General features: G+C 38.6%; 1 protein-coding gene across 3 annotated transcripts in view; it reads right to left on the bottom strand.

Annotated features, from left to right (window-relative positions):
* kdrl (kinase insert domain receptor like) overlaps window positions 1-22,314 on the bottom strand; it is a 64,217-nt gene that overhangs the window by 25,809 nt on the left and 16,094 nt on the right. For 2 of the 3 annotated variants that reach the window (XM_028459456.1, XM_028459454.1), the window contains 16 exons: window positions 21,785-21,875; window positions 19,854-20,074; window positions 18,734-18,861; window positions 14,395-14,554; window positions 14,165-14,301; window positions 13,927-14,098; window positions 13,698-13,824; window positions 13,398-13,567; window positions 12,236-12,392; window positions 8,721-8,835; window positions 6,270-6,378; window positions 5,020-5,304; window positions 4,693-4,839; window positions 4,105-4,233; window positions 3,225-3,331; window positions 606-732 (listed from right to left, as the gene is read on the bottom strand). In XM_028459456.1, the coding sequence (XP_028315257.1) occupies window positions 606-732; window positions 3,225-3,331; window positions 4,105-4,233; window positions 4,693-4,839; window positions 5,020-5,304; window positions 6,270-6,378; window positions 8,721-8,835; window positions 12,236-12,392; window positions 13,398-13,567; window positions 13,698-13,824; window positions 13,927-14,098; window positions 14,165-14,301; window positions 14,395-14,554; window positions 18,734-18,861; window positions 19,854-20,074; window positions 21,785-21,875 (2,382 nt within the window). The remainder of the gene's footprint in view (window positions 1-605; window positions 733-3,224; window positions 3,332-4,104; window positions 4,234-4,692; window positions 4,840-5,019; window positions 5,305-6,269; window positions 6,379-8,720; window positions 8,836-12,235; window positions 12,393-13,397; window positions 13,568-13,697; window positions 13,825-13,926; window positions 14,099-14,164; window positions 14,302-14,394; window positions 14,555-18,733; window positions 18,862-19,853; window positions 20,075-21,784; window positions 21,876-22,314) is intronic. The other variant, XM_028459455.1, reaches the window with a different exon arrangement.

The following is a 22,314-nucleotide window of genomic DNA, read 5'->3' on the forward strand; positions in this document are numbered from 1 at the left end:
GTTGAAATGGGATGAAAAGGTTGAAAAAGTTGAAATAGGTTGAAATAGGTTGAAAACGTTGAAAAAAGTAAAAGAAAAAAGTTAAAAAGGTTGAAATGGTTGGAAATAGTTTAAACGGTTTAAGAAGGTTTAAATGGGTTGAAAAAATTGGGAAAAAAAGGTTGAAATGGGTTGAAGGAATTAGCTGAACATGTTAAAGGTTGAATGGTCAAAATTTATTTTCCATTAGAAATGAAATAGAAAGTAAAATTAAATAAGTAAAAAAGTTTAAAAGTTACAAATTATAAAAGCGATAGCATAAATCTCTATCTCTATTTGTCAAATTCAGACAAACGGTTAGGTTCTGCATCCTCACTGATAATCTCACTAGTGGCTGCTCGTGCAGGTCACTGATAAGTAATGACCCAGCATGCACAGAGGGGTGACTCCCAGTCCAAGCATCTTTAAGAATATTCCTCCTATAAGGACCACTTGAACTTATAACCTTGGTTTAAAAAATCCTCTACATTATACATAGTGTCACACACTGAAGATCAAATAATTATTCTAACATTCACACTGTCCAAAGTTCTCTATTTGTGAATAATGAGGTGTTACATGTTCACCTAGTCGCAGACGATCACGGGGAAACTCCCACTTGCCGTCATACTGGAGAAGGTCATTCTGCTCATCCAGAGGATACTCGTCAGGATCGATGATAATGGAGGGGCCCATCTTATAGTGCGCTGGCTGCTAAAGAAGTCAGAAGATCAACAGACATAAGACAATATTAAAAATACAGTTTATGTTGCGCTCTCAAAAGCAATTTAATGTTATTTTCCTTTTATGTATTATTCAATTTAAGGATTGTTTGTGTTGTGAGAAGTCATGTTTGTAAAGTGCAGTGGAAATGGTGACACAAAGGAAAGATAATAATAATTATTCTTTAAATAATAATTATAATAATAAGTCCAATTTATACAGCACTTTTCAAAAAACTCAAAGACAATTTACAAAGAGTGAGAAAATGTAGGTGAGATGTTAGTGGGGGTTAAATGTCTGTTTTTAACAGTGGTTTGAAAGACTGTGGTGACTCAGTGGCACGGGTGTTTGGTGGAAGTGAATTCCAGAGGGTGGGGGCGGAAAATGACGAAGGCCCTGGCCCCAAAGACACGGTGCTTGGATTTGGCGATGGGAGTGAGGAGGTTCGAGTCAGAGGATGGGAGGGTGGGGCGGTGGTGTGTTTCCTGTTTGGTTAAAAGCAAGCGGAAAACCTTGGAGATCTGTATTTAGCATGTGCTACATTTTCTAGATTTAAAGCGACATATCATGCTAAATCCACTTTTTTAGCCCTTAAATGCATTTTGTTGTATATTTAGAGTGTTTAGAAGTACAGAAAAGTTCAAATAAGTCTCTTCAGGTGCTCCGTAGATATCTTTATATTCTGTTTTGCTCATATTTTTCAATCTGTTTCGATTTTTCTATTCTCTATTACATTTTTTGAACTATTACATCACAGTATTTGCAGCGGAACTGCCAAATTAGGACATCAACTCTAGGCCCAACACTTTGAGCAAACCATTTTTATTTCTCGCTTTTATTCCGTAGTCCAAGCTCAAGGATGCCGAAGTTACGAGAGGATAAGTCAAAATGTTTGGTTGTTGGATGTAGTAACCCACACGCTTCATTACACCGTCTCCCAGCATCAGAACCTTTTCAAAGTGCCTGGTTGAGTTTTATTTTTTATATAAATGTACCCACATCTGTGGGTAAGGTCATTTTTGTGTGCGCGCAGCACTTCAAGGATGACTGCTTCTGCAACCTCCACCAGTATAAAGAAGGATTTGCCAAAAGACTTTGTCTGATTGAGGGTTCAATTCCTTCTATCTTTGGAGACGACAAACAGAGCACTTCGGTAAGCTGTAAATAACGCTAAAAAGTGTGATGATAAGACGTCCCTGTCCCTGTCATTGTTTTGTTAGCATTAGCAGTTGCACCGTCTTCATATGTTAGCGCTGTGTGCTCGTTTTAGATCCTTGATGATATGGCCTACGTGATTTAATTTAAGTCTAAAGTTTTCATTAGTCATTTCATTTTGCCGTTTTTGTCTCCGAAAAGACTGTATTAAAATGCATTTCGTGACGTTAGCTTGGCGCTAGCGTTAGCTCGGTGCTTGTGTTAGCTCACTTGTTAGGGTTTTGCAGGTTCATCATCTTCATTTTCATCTCGCTCCGCCGGGTCAGACTCTGGCTCAAACATGTAAGGCTGGATGAACAAGTCTTCTGTTGTTGATATTATGTAAATAACCTCTGAATAAAAAGTTTATGAGCCGCTACATAGCCGTATCTCTTCTATCAAACTACAAAAATGGCCGAGCAGGGTGGAGTTGAACCTAGTGTCACCTGAAGAGTGGGCGGGGTATGAAGTGTCTCATTTGCATTTAAAGAGACCGCACCAAAACGAGTTGCTCTCAGAAGCACATCAGAAAAGGGGTAGAAAAGGGGTGGAGCTATAATAATGAGGAATTCAGACCCAAGCATTGCAGTTCTGCTTTATATAGACCACAACTGTATGATTTATATGTAAAAAGGAAGGATTCAAAACCATGATATGTCCCCTTTAATCCTTTTTTCCAGAAGGATAAATTGATTGACGTATTGAGCCAGCAGAGCAGATGAGAACTTTAAGATGCTCTTGTTGTCCATTTTGGCCGACTGACAATACATCTGACACTACTATTAAATATGAACAGCTTTAATTTAATTGGCAATTAATATTTGTAATGTTTTTTTGCCATCTAGAATGCAACTACTCTATGGGCCAGATCCTGAAAAGAATTGTGCAAATGAGAGAATAAATGACATTGTGCAATCTGCAGAGCGTGGATATGGTAATGAAGGAATACTTAATATTCCTGTGCAAATTTGCCACCCTCGTACATAAATAAGCCTCAGAGCAAATAGCAGCTTATCCACAAACACCAGCGCTATTTGTCACTTGCAGTTAGAGCAGCGCAGTTACCGCCACTGAGACCCGTGTATCAAATCCACGCAATTTCACCCTCTGGCACTCTCTCCCTCACCTGAATGCAGTGCTTTAAGAGGGTCAGTATTCCACAGTACGCAGTAATGGCAATATTACATTTCAAATTTGATCCCACTGCCAAAGCTTTACACCGAATTTGTCACTGGTTACACAGATATCTTATGGGAATCTCTGAAAAAGTAAATATTGCAAGGACTCACCTTTCGTAGTTTGCGAATGAAGAGGATGAGCATGAGCCAGAGGAACATGGCAGCCACCCCAGTGCACACCAAAATTAAGACCTCAACGTTGGGCTTACCTTCTTCTCCTGAAGAAAACAAAAACAATAAAAACATTATTGTTCATCCTCAGCCCAATTCACAGTGTACTTTTAATGGCAACAGAAATTGGTACATTTTACTCTTATTGTCTGATATTTCTTCGAGATTTATCAAAACACAGATGCTGTGCTCATCTCTTTTCTCTTTTGGAAAATAAATATCAGACTCTTCCTGCAATCCTTTATCAGTATACAGTTTTTGTAAGCACTCTTGTCAACACAGAGGGATGAAATATAGACAGTTATTTACTAAACAGCCACAGCAAAATTGGTTTGATACTGAAAGATTTGTGCCTAACTTAAAGTCAAACTAAAAAGTCAGATGGGCCAAAATGTGACTACGTGTCACATCTGAAAGCAGAAGTGCACACGGGACCTCACACCATTTTGCTCCTGTAGGTCTCCTGTCCCTTGTTAGTTGTAGCAGTCAATCTCCTTGACTCATTAGTGGACCTCTTAACACTTCACAGAGGTTAAATCCTTGAGGTAAGGGCTCTCAGCTAGAGCAGTGATCATAAAAGCCGAGCAGGAATTTGCTTGGCATTCCTTGCAGTCACAAATTTTCTATTAGGGAAGGGATTTCCCTGACCCCAGCTATTAGTAGTGATGACAAGAAAACACAAGGTCAAAGGGGCCCCCAGCATGTTTTGACTGGGTCAGCAAAAGGGTTGAGAATCCACAGCATAAACTGTAGATTAACGACTCTGATATCTGTGAAGTGAATGCACCATCTTGAAATTGTTTTTGATTTTCCAACTTACCGAGCACAGTCACCACAGCACTTGTTTTGGCAACGCCTTCAGCGTTGCTGGCTACACACTCGTACAGCCCCTCGTCGTCTTTCTTCACTCTTTCAATGGTCAGCGCACCGTCCTCTCGCAGCGTGATACCTGAAACATAAAGAATTTTTAGCTGGCATTAGTAAAAGTTAAGAAAATCTTGTAATATTTACCCCTTGCAGTCAAGAACAAATGATACAAAGTTTCTAAAACAATTAAAAACACACATGGGGCCAATTTAAAAACTTCATTTAGGCTACAAAACCTGATTTTACACTGTGGAAATCCCTATAAATGGAGTATTGTGCACATGGGTTTATGCTTGTTAAGCTGTAGAGTTTCCTTCAAGTCAAAGACATAGCCCTACTGAGAATATACATATGAGAAAACATAAACTTTGGTCTATTTTTAATTGGTTGTCTGTCAAATTTAACATAACTTTGGCCAGATATGGGGCTTACTGAGTTGTGAGAGCATGTACAAAGTCTCATTCAGGGTTTCTAAATTGGCAGTAGGGGTTTATGGTGTATACACAGCATAGTAATTAAAAAACAGAGCTTTAATGTCTACCTGGACTGTCGTCAATTGGAACACCATTCTTGTACCACATGATAAACGGCTGAGGAATTCCCCATGCATAACAAGCCAGTATCAGCGTACTGCTGCTGTTTATGTCTTGATTTGTCAGATTCTGAGTTAACCAAGGTCGTTTTCTCACTGCATAAAAACAAAAAAATACAAGAAAAGTGAGATATGACTTATATAAATAATCAATTAATCAAGCCTTTATAGTCAGTATGACAAAATTTGACACACTCATAAAACCAAAAAATGTATTGGGTCTGAGCAGCTAAATAATAACATACATCCTGATCGTAAAAAGATGTATTAACTCACCGTCTACATGAAGGGTAGCGGGCTTCAGCTCAACCTTTTTGTGGAGCCTGAACGCTTGGCATTTGTAACCCTCTGTGCTGTTTTGGGATACATTTTGCAAATGAAGAGAAATTGAAATGGAGTAGTTGCTGAGTTGGAGAGTGGACGCATTGAAAGTGATCGTCTGATTCCTGGAATCCAACCACTGCAGATCCACGTATAGGAAACGGGTTGCCCGGCACGTCAGAGTGATGTCATCGCCTTCAATGGCGGCCCTCGGCTCAACGGTAATTTCCTCAAGGTGATCTAATTCAGCATGAATGCAAAAATGTGATGTATTGGCAAAATGAGTTCAAACAATGTTCCTCCTTCTGAATAAAATTAAAGTTTACGTGCACATGTCTGGCTGACACAACTCCAATTTAAACAACAGTTATATACCCAAAAGTGCTTGTCAGAGGCCCAGAAATTTCCTGTTTCGTCACTGCTAATTGGAAGCACGTTGCCGATAAACAGCATCGCTGATGGTGCTTTTGTGCTCACCCAATCAGAACGAGTCTGTGGATGTTTCCCCTGAGGGAAGCGAGTGTGCTTGTTTATTCAGTTTGCTGGAAAGCATTCTCTGTTCCATAAGAGAGGACAGCTGTTATCACAGCTCTACCTTCTTTTTAGCAACATTCCATCATCCTTCGTCTTTCTCACCTCTATAAGAGAGTGGGATTCTCCATGGGAATTATCTCACTGTGGGAGAATGAGTTCAATTTTACGAGTTCCACAGCTCCCTGTTCCCTTTATTAAAAGAAGTTCTCATTTTGTTCTGTGAACTTCCACAGTGGTACCTGATCCATGTTGCTGTTACATAAACCCCATGATACATACGCTTTTTGGAAACCTTTGGATCTGCTCGGATCTTTATAGAAAATCTAAATTCTCAGTGAAAGAGGAATGTCCTGCTGGCACTGGAGCAGGAATGTACTTTTTTGAAGCAATTCTTAAATACGTGCCATTACTGTCCTCCATATGGCTTCGGACATGTTTACCTCTATCCTGTCCCAAAGCCAGTCAGCTACACTGGAAGATGGTTTTAATTAATGCCCCCTCTGGTCTCTTTATTGCTCAATACAATCTATGCATTTTATTCGTGTTCTTGCAGTTCATTAGAGCATGCACAACACACATAGATAACCTACAATAGCACTGAGAGGAACGTGCATGCACTTTTAACTCAGCTGTTACAAATTAAAGGCAGATTTTTCTGGTGACCCACTTACCATCAACAAAGAAAGGCCTCGCCATTGTACTTTTTCCATTCTTATTGCGAGCCACACAGGAGTAGTTTCCTGATACCAGAGCCTCTCCAATCATCAGCGTACTTACAGTCTGATTAGGATCAATATAGAAAATTATTCATCATAGCAATAATAAAACATAAGAAAAGTTGCAAATAAAATGCAAAATGTTACTGATCATATTTGCTCTCTTCACTTAACATCAGGGTCAATTACATTTTTCAGTTACAATTACAGTGACCAGAATTTACAATTAAATTACAATTATTTTTTTTTTATCCTCAGAACGTTGTCAATTACTAAAGTTCAACTACAATTTATCACAATTCCTGAACCTGAAATAAATAACCTAATAAAAGTGAACATTCCTCTTGTGTTAGCATCTTTTATGATAAATCAGATGTAAAATACACTTAAAACAAATATCTGAATGAAGGGAATTGTAATCTTGTAATTGATTTGAAGATTCAAGGCCTAACTAGTTGCAATAGTTTGTATTTTCTGTGTCTTGTGCCAGTTGAGTCAACACTGCTGGTGTTGGTTTTATTAGTGAGAGATCTGCTCAAAGCCTGGTGTGCCTCTGACTCGACAGTACTTGACATTAATGAAAGGATAAATCTGATGTTTTAGGGTCTACTGAGTCTCATTTAGGCTTGTGCCGCAGCTCTGTGTTGATTTCCTGAATAGCACTTCTGGTGCCATACTCAATTTTAACTCGACTGCGACATATTTGATGGCTGAGAAGCACAAACTAATATTTTTAGCTTGGATAAAAGCCAGATGGCACGTGGCTCTGTTTAGTGTCCACAGGAGTATGTGTTTTTGAGGGAAATCAGAAACATTTAGGAGTATGAATGTTTTGAGTGTACTGTGTGTGTAAACTGTACAGACTTCCTAAACTGCAAACAAGCATTGCCAATTATCAAAAATTTAGCTGTCAAAAACTGGCATTGATCTCTATACAAGTTCCAGGCAATGAAAGGGTGATAATTGTATCAAATTGTCTAATCATGTTGACATGACATTTGTCGAAACAATATCCAACTGGCCTTATGATGTTATGTTACAGCTGATAGTCACAGCAATGTAACCTGAGATTAAAGCCAGCCATTGAAGTAGTGGTGAAGAGGTAGCCTTCAGCCCGTGACCTCGGTGCTGTGTCCTATTTCTATATATTCCTAATGTTATGACCCAGCATCGGGGCCATGTGAGGAGCCACTCTGAGGCCCAGCACTGAATATGTTCTCCTTCACGGGCCAAAGCAAGTTATTTATGTGACAGAGAGGAATGTACCTCTAACAAGTCCACCCTCCTCTAACTGCTTATTATAATTGGTTCTTAGTCTTCACCCTCATAAAACACCAGCTGTTCATGAGTACTCACACACTCTAGAAATGATACTTTCAAAAAAAAAAAAGAAGGTCAAATCTTAAGTGGTTTGGTGTCCTTTCCCCTAACAACTTAGTTCAAATATAGGCCATTACAGGTAGAAACATAGATGTTTAAACATGAAAACAAACTGTTACCCAAGTCTGACACAGTCTGCAATAATGGTTTTCTTTGACCTAATCCTTCAGACAGATAAAGCCAGATTATGTTCTAGGATGAAGACTTTCAGGAAGTTTCTAGGGCATTCACAGTTTATCAATGGTGCTTTGTTTTCTTTGATATAATACATCTTTGATGTTTTCTAGGAAAAAGACAGCAAGATGTTTGCTCAGATTTGCAGCCAAATACAATTTCCGGAAAACAAATATATTTGATGAATTAAATGTTCAAGCATGAATTATGTTGCTCTCATTAACCAGTGGACAAAAACAACAGATTCACTGTTATGCTGCATTAACAGGGTTAAGAATAATAGATTGAGTATGACGTAAAAGCCTCTCTGAATCTCAACAGCACCAAAGTATATCTGATTAAAAAATACCAATCTTTAGCAACACCAAAATTGAAGCCCACTTGATTTACTTATTACCTTTTTCCTTATGAATGAGTTGTAAAATGAAAGGTACAATTGAATCCACCAGTGAGAAGTTGACAAATGTTTGTCATTATACTGTATGTTCACCATTTAAAGAGTGCAGCCTCAAATAACGAGAACGCTCTCATAGAGCTTTGCTCCTATTACAGGAGTCTTTTTCAGGAAACCAAAGTAGTTTTTCAAAGGTTTTTCAAAATAGGATGACCATTCTTCAGATGTTGCACATTATATGTGTCACAATTAATTTTTGTTTAACTTAAGAAATAAATTAAGTTATTTTATGTGCAGTAATGACTAACACTCAATAGAGCATAAATCACTCAGCAGAGTACTGCTGTTGCTTTACTGTGCTCATTTAAAAAATGCAAGAACCAGCTTTTACTGATTTATAAATAAGACATACATTTTTCATAGTTTACAGTCAACATCATGCCTAAAAATTACTTTACCTTGTTTTTTCCTTGAAACAGTTCCGGCTTGGTGTTTATGCTCTTAATCCAGTTGTGGGGAATGATTCCCTGGTCCTCGTTGGTGACCCTGATTGGTTCAGTGAAAGCTGAACAACTGTAAAACAAAGAAAATGCAAATAATAGTACAATGCAGGCCCTTGCAATCAGAAGGGGCTTTTGATGTTATTGAATTGTAAGTGCAATGCTGTAAAGTCAAATTTGTCAAATCTTTTATGATGGATGAAAATGGCTCTAGATTCAGTAAAGATTTTTGACTGGGTCACTTGGAATGAAACAACCCAGTTGCATAGACAGAAGGCGCGCCCCAACATATGTCCATATTTATTTAACAAAAGTCAAAAACAACAAAGTACAAAACAAAAAAAAAAAATCTAAACCAGACTCAAACAGCAACAGATCTCACAACAAGGATCCAGGGAAATGAAGTCAATGCACCAACAAAATCCATGTATCATTCGTTCATTCGTTTTTCATTATGTGACAAAAACATAAAAAACGGGGAAAAAAAACACTCATTATTTGATATTTGGAAAACGCTTTGTTTTACAAATTCAGGATCTTTTGCTTCGGTACAGAAAACGAAAAACGGAAAACGAACACCTTTATTCGTTTTCTCCATTACCGATTAGCCAAAGTGCGATGATCCACCTTTGATTGGACAGCTTGTTTTCTAAGAGAACTGATTGGTCAGGAGGCGGGGTTTTAGTAAATCCTAGCCAGAACTAAACCTGGCCCCAAACAGGTTAGGTGTTCAGCCTAAGTTACCATGGTGATTTAGCCACATAAGACGTTAGCTAGCTTCGTAAGAGAGCACACACCGATTAAATCCCGGAAGTTAACGCAATAAGAAAAAATCTGTAGCATCGTAGTAAAGGCCCACACTGACAAGAACAGGTGTGAAGACATAAGCAGAAAATCTGAAAGCACAAACATGAAATACTGAACATACTAAACATTCAAGTTCCAAGATATCACAAATAATAAATCATTACCCAGTGCCACCTTCAAGAAAAATGACTACAACTTATTAAACCAAGACTAGTTGAACCCAAACGAAACCATGAACCTAAAGAAGAAACCAGATGAGGTTTGAGCCAAGGACAGAACAACATCTAAGACAGAAACAAACTCAATGTGCTTCAAAACCAATCTGCGTACTCAAATAGAAAAACTAACATAACAGTTCCACTACATACATAAAAAAATAAACCAGAAATTCCCCCCGCAGGTCTGGACTTTGACAAAGAGTAAGAAGATGAAAAAAAAGGCTTGATTTTACCACCACCCCCAAAGCTTTGACTGCCTGTGGTGAACAATCAAACTGATGAGATGAGGAAACGGTAGCAGCGACAGGAAGGGCTATGCAGTGCGTCACCTTGCACAGGAACCCCCCCTTACTGGTTCTGGTCAGAGGAGATAAGGTTGATCCAAAGACCTTAGTGGTCAGCAAGGGAGAGCTGATAACTTCTGAACCGGCCGATAAAGACATCTCAATAATTCTGCCTCCTACACAATCAGCTTTATTCAACATCCAGAATAGCAGGCTGGCCTCAACTCTAAAACCCTGGCTAACTCTATACTCCCCCTCCCCTTCAGCCTTCCAAAGATTTACAGTGACAGGTAGTTTGCAGGGTCAGTGCTGTACTCAAAAAACATTTTGCACAATTGGTCACCTGCTGCTCCTCTGTCGCATTAGCAGTCTCAGTGTCAGCACTTATTACGTTTGAGTTGCTTTGACCTCACTAACACTCTACTCTTAATTCATCATAAACCTGGCAAGTATACATTTTTATATTATCTACAATGTAAGAACAATAAGACATTGGTGGACTTACATTACTTATAATGTCACATAAATACTTTGCTTCAGTAAATAGTGTTGTTCTTGTAAATGGAGGGTAATGGTCTATTGTCTTCCAAACCATCTGTCACTGATAAGCAGGATCTTTAAAATCTCAGTGTCGCACTTAAAATAGAATTGTTACTACATGAGAACTCCCAATATTACAACAAATTTATCTTTCTACAATGTAACTCCATAAATCTGGGTTCATGTTTGTCAGATCCAAAAGCAGAACTCAGTCAGTACTTAAGATTCAGCTTTGAAATGTTCAACAATTTTTGCAAAATTTAAAAATATATTCACGCCTAAAATAATTTAGGCCCGGAATATCTCATCAGAGATTTCAAAAGCAGTGTTTGGAAATGAGCAAAATCTAAACGGCGCAATAAAAACTGGTAATGGAAACACCGCAATTTCGAAAAAGCACTCAAATATTGCTAAAAAGTTTGGACGCTTTCATGAAAAGGTATGTCATAAGGTTCGATATTGAAATGTGTTGCAAAAGAATAATGGGAACACTTTTTCTGCAAATACACGTCACAGGACCTGACATACCTGGTCACATGACCACTGCTCTCCAAGAAATCATGGCGCGGTAAGTGTGGACAGAAGAGGAGACCGGAGACCATTTCTAAGCATTATACTTTAAAATTATTACTGCCACATTAGACGTGAAACTACAAAGGAATACGGAGAGTTATGAGGAGGTTTGGAGGGCCCAAAACAACGTTCAATGGAAACACGTTTTATTTTGCAAAAATCTGTAATGGAAACCCAGCTATAAAGTGTACCTGGAGCGCGCCGCCACGTAATTGTTACCAGTGAAACCCTACATTTCCCACAATCATTTGCACTTCTTTGTATTCCTCGTATTCCTTGTTTTTCTGGGATGTGTTTCATCTGCCAGTCTCCCCTCAAAGTTCCATCTCTCCTGCTCTGTTTCCCCACGTGGGTGAAATGCCGGTCCGTGTTACATTTATGCCGGTCAATGTGAAAAATACATGATGAGTAGTGTTTCGTGTGACACCAGGTACTCAGAGCCGAGTCCACGGGGTCATAAAATAGGATCTTTGTGCTCACTGGCCTTGCGGACGTCCATGGAGTCCGCTCCACCTATGTCTGGGCCTTTAGTGAGACAGACAGACACAGGATCAGATAGTAAGGGTGCGTTCACACTGATTAATCGTTGAGCATTTTCACTACACTAGGATTGATTCATTTTCCAGATAGTCCACCTCGTTTGGGCGGTGTGAACATTCTAAAGCAGGTCAGGCTGAAATGATGAGCAGAAACGTACAGCCTACTTAGTTGTTTTTAGTGTACTTTGTAACAAAAATTCAGCACACACGAGCCAGGAATGGTTACTACATTGTTCCTAATGTCTTCGAGTGGAAGCTGGAATTTTTAGAAGCAATGCAGTGTTTACTGTAGACAGACACTTCCTGAGAAGCAAAAGTAGGTACACTCATTAGAAGTCAAACTGACAAAAACCACATGATCCTCAGGACAACTTTTTGTGCTTTTTTGAAAAAAATTGTCCTGTCTTGTATTGTTGTTTTTAACCAGAATTTGGTTTCTTCCAATTGGCAGGCGCTATATTCTACCAACATGTGCATGCTGGGAAAATATGTGTGAAAGGGTGGCAACTCACGTTTTAAGTGTGGGGTCTACATGACACGGTTGCCAGAGCCAAGTGATAGTTGGTAAAGGAAACCCGTATGCCGTACAGGTCAGCTGGTGTTGTTTCCCAGATGTGTAAGGCTGAACGTCCATGGTTGCCCACTCTGCCTCTGATATAGTAGGCTTTACTGTGTGAGAAAAATCACATATAAACATGTCAGTAATTATTTAAGTGCACACACATGAGAAGTATTTAGAAAACAGAAATAAAAAAAGACTAATCAAGTTTTTACTATCCTGATCCACTGAGCAGAGGTATCTCCTTATGTCTTTAAAATACAGTAAAGTACGGTACAGTAAAGATGGATAGCTGATGACTGATGAAGAAGCTTGAAGAATCTGAATGACTGATGAAGAGCCACAGGTCACAAGTAAGATGCAAACATTGGCTGACAATAAAGCATCTACTGTAACTCCTGTTATCAACAGCACATCTAACAATTATTATTTGTTAAAAAATGTTTTTTTTTTTAAAGGCAGGAATCTGTATTTGCTGTGTTTAAATTGTGTTTCTATTTTTTTGTCATTCAAATATTTTTTTCTAATTCTAAAAGATTTTTCAAGTGTTCAATGTTTCATCTTTTTGGCACACCACTGTAACTACAACAAAAGGTTTAGAGAGTTTAGTTTAGCTTCTTTCCCAGTGGTGGTTTTAAAGACGTGGACACACACTTCTCTAAGTCTCTATTTCATATGCAACATGGATAGCACCTAGTTTTAACATTTGTTAGTGTTCTCTGCAAAATCATTATCAGTGTAATCCTCATGCAGAAATTGTGTGCAATTTCTGGATGAGTTGCAGTGTATACACACACGGGGAGGACGCAAATAAAAGTTGGGGTCTGGAGCGGCAGGAGTCTGCGTGCAGAATAGAGTGTGGACCATATACACACTGAGCCAAGCCCCTTGAAAAGAGCCCCAATAATCAACAACAGCTGCCCCAGCTACGTCAATGCAACCCTGGAATCAACAAGCCCCCAAATTCCTTTCATACTCTAGCCGCTACCTGCCGTCCAGCCTGAACTGAACTGAAGGCAGCTCGCATTGCTCAAATGCTGCTCAGTTACCAGCTATGGTGAGGCTTTCATTTCTCTGAATCAGCATTCATTACCTGGTCTGTATTAAAGCCTCACCATTAACCAAAAGTGTGTAGCTCAGATTCCTGTACAAGCCCTTTAGTCTGCTGCCCACATATATGGTGAAGACACCGGCGTGTTTCTGCTGCACATCTGCGATGGCCAAGTTAAAACCCGACATCTTGTAACAAGTGGAATTCTTCAAGATAGGGACTCCATCTTTATACCTGGAAATCGAAAACAAATGGAGTATTAATATTTTTGTGAAGTATCGCTCTAATAAATAGAGATTTGTGCTTTCTATGTATTTTGTGAAGGAGGAGCTAAAAAAATGTGTTATTATAAAGCATTACAAACCAAGCAATCATGTCTGGAGTTGGCAGTGCATTTACTTTGGGCTCAAAGACAATATTCTTTCGACCTTCATTGACAGTCACCATACTTGTCCGATCTGGACGGTAGGAGATATTAAGGAATGGATGCTCTGCAAGATAGGAGGAAGAACAATGACTCTAACTTTTAATGAAATTTCTATATAGAAAACGCTTTTTTTTTGGTAAATTGAAGAAATTTAAAGCCAACTCACCAAAAACAAGAACTCTTGCTGAAGCATTCTTGTATTTGGTAGGATCAAGCTCTGCTTTGCATCTGTACATTCCTTTAGCCTCCATACCAATGTTTGGCAATATCAAAGTTTCACTCATTACAAGAACCTGTGCAATCTTCAATTTGGGTTTGGCTGTGTAAAATCGATTTTCCTAAAAACAACAGAAGTATGAAAAACCGTCTGCCACAGTGGAGTCAGCAACCTATTCTGAATTTACCTTCTTTGTTGGAAAATCCCAGGTGAAGTTGAGTCTTCCATTATAAGTGGTCTCACCACTGCAGTTTAAAATGAGAGTGTCTCCAACCAACACTCTAACACGCACTGGTGTAATCTTCACATTATTAAGGACCAGAGCTGTAAATGTTAAATAAATCCATAGTTGTAGAAATTTGTGATTAGTTCGAGCCAGAAGAGCTTCTGCCTCTTTCAGTGAACAAATCAACTCACTTTGCCTTTGAGGGATGTAAATTGACGTAAACTCAACACCGTTGACAATGGTGTTGCAGGTGAGCATTGAGTACGATGTATAGGGACCATAGGGGAGCTTGAAACCCACCAATGGATCCCATACCGTCTTGTTTAGAACTTCCTCAGACAAATTCGGGATCTGCCAAAAAAAAAAAAATGCAGAAATGTTAACAGACCTAATTATAAAGATTAATAATGACTAATGTGCACGAACAGCAGATAAAATTATGAAACTTGTCATTCTAGCTTTATCAGCTCTAGTTTTATGCACTTTAATCACTGCAGTTATTCATGCAAATGCAGTTTTAGAAGTGTTTGTTTACACATTGAGATGCTGTTGTTTGTTCTCACGTCGGGGGGTTTAAAGCAGACTAAATGCAGGAAGACAATCTTCCAGAAGGACAATGTAGCAATTCACCAATCAGAAATGTATGGTGAAGCAGCCTAAGGGAAGCCTGGAGTTTGCCAAAAAGCACCTTAAAAACTCTAAGACCTAATACCACAAGAAACAAAAGGTTGAACAGGAAACAAAGACCCACTGGTATGAATGGGTATGAACTGTGCATGGATGGACGTAGGCGTGAATTGGCAGCCATGTTTCTGTCAGTATGTCCTAGGGCAGCTGCAGCTACATTGTAGATTACCAATAATTTTTAATAATAATAATTTTTGTAACGTACTTTGAGTTCTGATGAAAAAAGCACTCTATAAATCCAAGCCATTATTATCATTAACTCTTTGGCATTAATGTGGGGCATCATATTTGGAGGAAACTAGGCAGTCTGCCAATAACGGTTGCAAATTTCTATTACAACACATCATAAGGTAAACTAACTTGTGTCACGTTGGTCCAATCTTACCTACAATAAAGTATGGGGTGTCAGCATCCTGCTGTGGGGATGTTGTTCAGCAGTGGGAACTGAGCAGTGATGAGTGAGGATAGAGGGACCAATGAATGCAGGAATGCACGGAGATCCTCGATGAAAACCTGATTTGTAAGTTTCTTATTTTAATATTTGCAAATATTTTTTTGAAATTTGTTTATAGAATTTCGAAGAAAGAATAAATATATTTAATTTTGGAAAAGGGTTGCAAAGTAAAAAGTGTAACATTAAATGTTAAAAACAATTGATTGAAATATTTACACATTCAGACCTCATGCTGGGTTATCTTTGTGTTTCCTATTTTGTACTTTTTATATTACTGGATTTCCTCATGTTTGCGAAAAGGAAAGACTAATTTTAGTCTGAAGGTTTATTCTGAGAAAAGCATCTTGAGCACCTTCCTGTTCCTAAAGGAAGCAGACAGAATGACTCCCAAAGTCGGCCCACTGACAAGCCACTGTCCCCATTGACCCCAGAGTAATATAACACACTAAGAGGAGGATTCACTGAAGGTTTAGGGGTATTAAAATGTGTGCAAACGTCATTTCATGTGCTAATAGGCCATACATACCCCATGGAATCAGAAGTGCGCGGCTGCTGCACGTAGCAATGCGTCCCCGATCCATTTAGAGTGTTTCCCTCTAATGAATATGTATAGTAGGCGGAGCTCACAAAGGGACAGATTAATGCAGGAGAAGCAATGGAATTCATCAAATCTGGACTTCATTGCTGCCTCTGTTTTTCTGTAAAAATTTTGCACAGCCCACAACCAGGTGGTAACTGTCAAAGCTTTTTGCGCAATGATGACAGCAATGAAATTTGTGAGGAGACGGGGCAGGGGAGAGGAAAGACGACTGAGGGATTGCATTTTCAGACCTCTAGTTAATATTTGGAATGAATGAATTCACAATTTTAAGATGGTGTTAAAACCTTTTCTGTTTTGTCTCTCCACCGTGGCAGGGGGACACAGCGGAGATCTGCACTTTCCATGGCTGGAGGCTGTTTCTCCACCAGGATCACTCTCGTACGCTTGTTAAAGATGGTACCGCGTAGTAAGAACAGGTAGTTTTGTTATTGTTGTATAGCTGCACTTTATTATATGACTGTACTATAAACATAAGCTCGCTACCTGTCCCGGTCGCTGTGTCGGACTCTACCCATAGGCACGCACACACATCTCTCCTCCGTGGCTCACTCAGCCACATGCATGCACCCACTCCATCACTTATATCCACGCACATTTCCCCAATGTGGGATGAATAAAGAATCTATCTATCTATCTATCTATCTATCTATCTATCTATCTATCTATCTATCTATCTATCTATCTATCCATCCATCCATCCATCTACCAAATTTTAATGCTCTCGGTCTCGTCTCGGACTCTGAAGCATTTTGACTTGGTCTTGTCTCGGACTCGGACTGCCTGGACTCGGGATTTTCCGTCAAGACCGTTCGAGACCAGCAATAATTCCCGCTATTTTTAAATATTTTTATAATGTGATAATAACACGGAGAATAACGGGATAAAACAATCTTTTATTAATTCTTTAATCCACCCCGTATAATGACTGCAACCTTCCCTAATGTGACTGACTGACGTGTGTGTGGCTACGGTGTCAGTTTGGACCGCGGAGCAGAAGGAAGATATGAACTAATCACCGGTAAAAATCCCAGTAAAACTCCAGAAAACAATCACCAGTAAAAAATATCATCTCCCTGGTAAAGACAGTAGCTCTAACAACAGGTAAAATGATGAACTAGTGATATTACAGCCTGTGAATGCAGTTCGAGGGACGCACTTACTCCGCCTCTGGGTCCTAGTGCCAGCCGGCTGGTGATCCGTTTACTGAGGTCCGTGTGTGTTTAATAAGTTTGTGTGTCCCTGTGTGTGTCAGCATGTTTATGCCTCTGTCCATCCACTCTTTTCATTATATCCATGTCTTTTAAGGCTTTTATTACATAGTGTCGGCTGTAGTCCGGTCCGCCGCCATCTTGAATTATGTTGTCACCAGCGCGTCATCACCACAAGTTGCACAATCCAGAATGACTCAAATAACTGTAAAGAGGTCTTATATTAGTCTATTATCTTTTTAAAGTGGTGTTTTTTGTGGCTTTAGACTCCAATTACATTTATGTATATAATATGTTCCTCACAATATAAACAGGTTCACAATATAACTATTTTTTATAGTTTCTGTTTCCACTGTATCCAGAATAATAATAATAATTCTCAATAATTATTTAGTTTCACATATACCTGTAGCTCTATGTTTTTTACACTGCTGACAACTTGTTGGTAGTTTTATTTCAGAACGTTTCACTTTTACAGTTACAGCTGGAAACCTTTGTTAATTGAATATCCTAGTTATATTACAGCAACCAAATTAAACTATATCAACTAAGTGAATTATTAAAAATGGCCTGTGTAAAGGCTTTTTCAAACTAAAAAAGTATCTTGTAAAATCTGTGACCTGTTGACCTGCACAACTGAAAGAATCAGAATCGAGAATCATTATTTCTTGGCAGAAATACTTTTAAACACTTGCTGTACATTCAGCTGACATAAAAATCTTGTTTTCAAATATGAAGAATAATTGTGAATTTATCAGTAGCAGTAGTAGTTTTAATATTTTAGTACATTTTTTTGCAGGCACCTTTTTTGTCCATAAAATGTATTTAAAAGAAACTAAAATTAAAGAGAGAATGTTATTTAACTGTTGAACCTTGTCATAATTTAATTTATTTATATATTTTTTTAAATTGAAAAAAAAAATGTTTATGTTCTTGACTCGGTCTCGGCTCCCGAAAGTCTTGGTCTTGTCTTGGTCTCGGTGCATTCTGGTTTCGGGCAAGTCTTGGTCTCGGATAGAGTGGTCTTGAACACAACACTACTATCTATCTATCTATCTATCTATCTATCTATCTATCTATCTATCTATCTATCTATCTATCTATCTATCTATCTATCTATCTATCTATGTCTTTGCTGTAATTCATCCATTTTTTTAATTTGCTTCCTCTACAAAAACCTCCACATCTGCTGCTTCAAATGTATGTTTTTGCTTCCGCACACTCAGCTCTCCTTCACGCTCCATGTTCAACATAACACGTACAAAATGCTCATTTAAATAGATTGCTGCAATCTAAGTGAATTCCTCGCAGCAGGTGAAGAAAGTGCATCACCAAAGGATTTAGGGAAGCAACTGGTTTACCACCCTTTATTTTAGATATTAGTGAATCCGCCCCTAAGAGTGTGAGAACCACTGACTTTTACCCAAAGAAAACAAGTAAGGATGCCCTGCTGCTGTAGGAGAAACACGAGTTTGTTTCTGCTTACACATGTTACCGTCTGCGTAACTTTTCTTTTTAACAGTACAACAAAGAGGGACATGCAAGGAGAGTGAAATGTCTGTGTTCAAGTGAGGCCTTACCCCTGTTAGTGATACAGAAGCATCAGGAAAAGATGTCCGGCAAGGAACTATAAGGCTGGTCTCGTGCCTATAAATGCCCAACATATACGGCTTAGGATAACGGGGCTCCACGAATGGTTGACCTGGATCTTGGTAGAAAAAGGAAAACTAAGATTAGACATAAGATGTGTCTAAATTCATTTTTTCTAAATTCTGTTTAATTTACTACACAGTAATGTACTTACACAAATTGTAAAGGACAGATAAAACCAACTTGGAAAAAGTTGGAGGAATGAAGACAGTAATTAATACTAGAAAATAAATCATAATCACGAATGACACATGACTCATATTAAATAAACCTAAAGTAAAGCTATAGAGCTGATCTTGAACACTGGGAACAACAGGAGAAACAAAGAGTCTAACACCAACATGTCAATACCAATTTTTTTTCAAAATGAGCTGTTTCATGGTCTTTATTTAATTACTAAACTATCTGCATCTCAATTGTGCAGTCATTTTAAAAGGCTCCTTGTAAAACCCAATGAAAGAAAACTAGCTGAAACCAGGACCCACAGGCAGGGCTTCCAATGAAATCCCACTCCACCTTTCACCTCAAGAACAAATCACCATACCACAGAAAGCATTTCCCCTCTCTGTTTCTGAAAATGAAACCTTTTTGCACTTTAAACCAATTGTTATCTCTTCACTATCTTTTTTTGACTTTCCAAGGGTCATTACCTTCATTTCTTGATGAATGTTCACACTGTTTTCCTCTATTTTTGGTCAAGAGTATTTTTTCTAGCTTTTTTTTCCCTTCAGGAAATATCAGATTGCTGATTATGTCCATTAGATGCCATTTTTGTAGCCTTAGAGAAAGATAAAACTTCTTAAATGGCGTCAGTCGATTGCAATCATCCTGTGAAAACCATTTATTTTTTAATTGCAAGTTTTCTGCAACTCAAGCAAAGAAAACTGTGGGTTGAACAAAGATATGCAAACATTCAGTTCACATTCAAGAGTATAGATTTCTAAAGGCCAGTCATAGGGTTTTGTATAAGAAAATAGGAAACATTTATTTCTGAATTTCTCTGTTTTTGTCATCATTAGATTTATGTAATGCATGATTTGCAGGTCTCACCGGTGACGTAGATATAGGTCGTGGTGATATGGTCTGAACCAGCTTTGGAGTATTCACAGGAGTACCTGCCTGTGTCATTGGCACTCAAACCTGTGACCGTCAGCTTGCTGCAGTGTGAGTGGTGTGAGCGATGTTGGGAATCGCATTGTTCCACCTTCACCCCCACTGATGAATTCTGTCTGTGGGCATCAGCAAGCGTCCAATGCAGGGGGCCATGACCTCTAACAGGAGACAATGAGTTATATAATGATTTAGCTTTAGGTTGAATGATTAGGTCAAAAAGGTGTAAAACTATCTAATGACTAAGGCAGAGTAAAACTGTATATCTATGATGTATTCTAAGAAAAGGTGTCACAGCTGGCAATGATGTAATAGGCTAATTAGTTGCAGATGGCAGCAGCTGAATTTACCCATGGGACATGTTGACTTGAAGTTCATTTCAAGTTTATTTTGAGGTAATCTTGACTTGTACAAAAACTTGAATGTTCACATGGGAACTTTTCTTTTGAATGATCTGCACACTGAACACATTCTTTGCACACAGCATCCATTACGAAGCCCTCATTAAAGAGATCCCAGAGGATTGTCAAACAGGTCTTACATACCGCTGCCTTTGCTCTCAGAATTTTGGGTCAAGCCCTCTTATCAAGCGACAGAGTTACAGAATAAACTGGGCCTCTAAGCATATGGCCTTGTAAGGAATTAGGGTTAGGGTATGATGGATGTGAACAATTCTTGCAAGTTTCTAAAAGGATGCAATACCACAAATTCTTTACTGATGTGTCTGCTTTGGTCCCACTGTCCCTTCAGTAAAATGCTGCAGGCTGATTAATGTCAACCACCATCACCAGTTATCATCCCTGCTTTCTGCTGACCGCAAGTGTCCAGTCACTAAGAAATGCCATATTTATTGTCCCTCTGGCCTTATTGTCTTTTAACAATTCACAAGTCTAAAATACACAAATGCTATTACAGAGGGAGATACTAAAACCCAGAAATATTTCGGAGACATAGGCTACCGGAGACAGACTAGATTCTGCCCCGTACTCCATGCATAGGCTGTAATATCACCAAGTTTATTATTGTACCAGTTATTAAAGGTACTATCTTTACCAGGGGGCAACTATTTATTCCTGGTTATTGTTTTCTGTAGTTTAATAGGGCTTTATTTTCCGGTGAGTAGTTTCTACTGCATATTTGCAAGCTTATAAATACTATTTTGTATCATGTCATGAACATATATGTAGGCTAAATCTGAATGAGGTAACCTTTTCAATAATAATAATAATTAGAAAATAAATAAAAATACTACTGGTTTACATGCGTTTCCAAGCTGTAGGAACTAGTCGTTGGTAAATAAAGCCCAATAAATGTCTGGAAAACAATAACCAGAAATAAATATTGCTCCCTGGTAAAAGTAGTAGCTCTAACAACTGGTACAATGATAAACGTGGTGATATTACAGCCTGTACATGCAGTACAAGGCAGAATTTACTGTCTCCGGTATGTCTCTTGAAATGTTTCCGGATGTTTCCGGGTTTTAGTATCTCCCTATTGCGCAGATCAACAGTGCCGGATTGATTTGCAGGGGCTAACTGGGAGGATCAGTTGAAATAAAGCATCCAACAAAAAATGTTTGGTTATGGATGATTACTTGAATGAATTTATACTCGTTTTGATTGGATAATTGAGACAAACACACAAAGTGGGATGATGATATAATAGCTGGGTACAGTATAACATTCTGTCAACCTTATTTTTACATTTTGATAGTGACATTAACAATAGTGAATAAGTGAGAAATGGACTTGAGCGTTGTTCTTGAGTGGTTTAAGGATTTGGTAGATATGTGTGAACCATTGTCCCCAGTAAAATTTAAGATTGATGTGTCTTAGGCACTGAGGTCAGACGATATGCTATGCTTTACAAACCTGCAAATTAAGCTTATGACGTCCTCCTTCTGAAGAATAAGTGGACTGTCGGAGGGTAGGATTCTGGGCGAGTGCTCTCTCTCCAGGTGTGCTGTTGGACACACACAAAGTACCATGAAAGCCTGCATGTTTACAGCATCTCATTAATGGTGTGCATCCGTCAATATCCTATTACAACTGATGAAATGCAAAGCTGTAAATCCCCATGAATCACTTCAGTGTTGGTGCGTGTGCATTCACTTATGCAAGAGACTGTTTGCTGAGTTCATGGGGTTATCACTTTTTTAAATATCCTTGCTCTAAATATTCTTCTGGATATCTGGTATTTACAGTACTTTCCAGATCATCTCTCTCCTTTTGACATTGTCTATCAACTCACCAAGTTTCATTTAAATTCGTTCAGAACTTTTTGAGATATTGTGCTAACAAACATCCACATTAACAGACAGACAGATGTTGGCGGAGGTAACTATGTAAAAAATAAAGAAAAACATCCTTTATTTCTTCTAAATAAAACCACAGAACTGCTT

This window comes from Gouania willdenowi, chromosome 10, assembly GCF_900634775.1.
Source record: "Gouania willdenowi chromosome 10, fGouWil2.1, whole genome shotgun sequence".
Lineage (NCBI taxonomy): Eukaryota > Metazoa > Chordata > Actinopteri > Blenniiformes > Gobiesocidae > Gouania > Gouania willdenowi.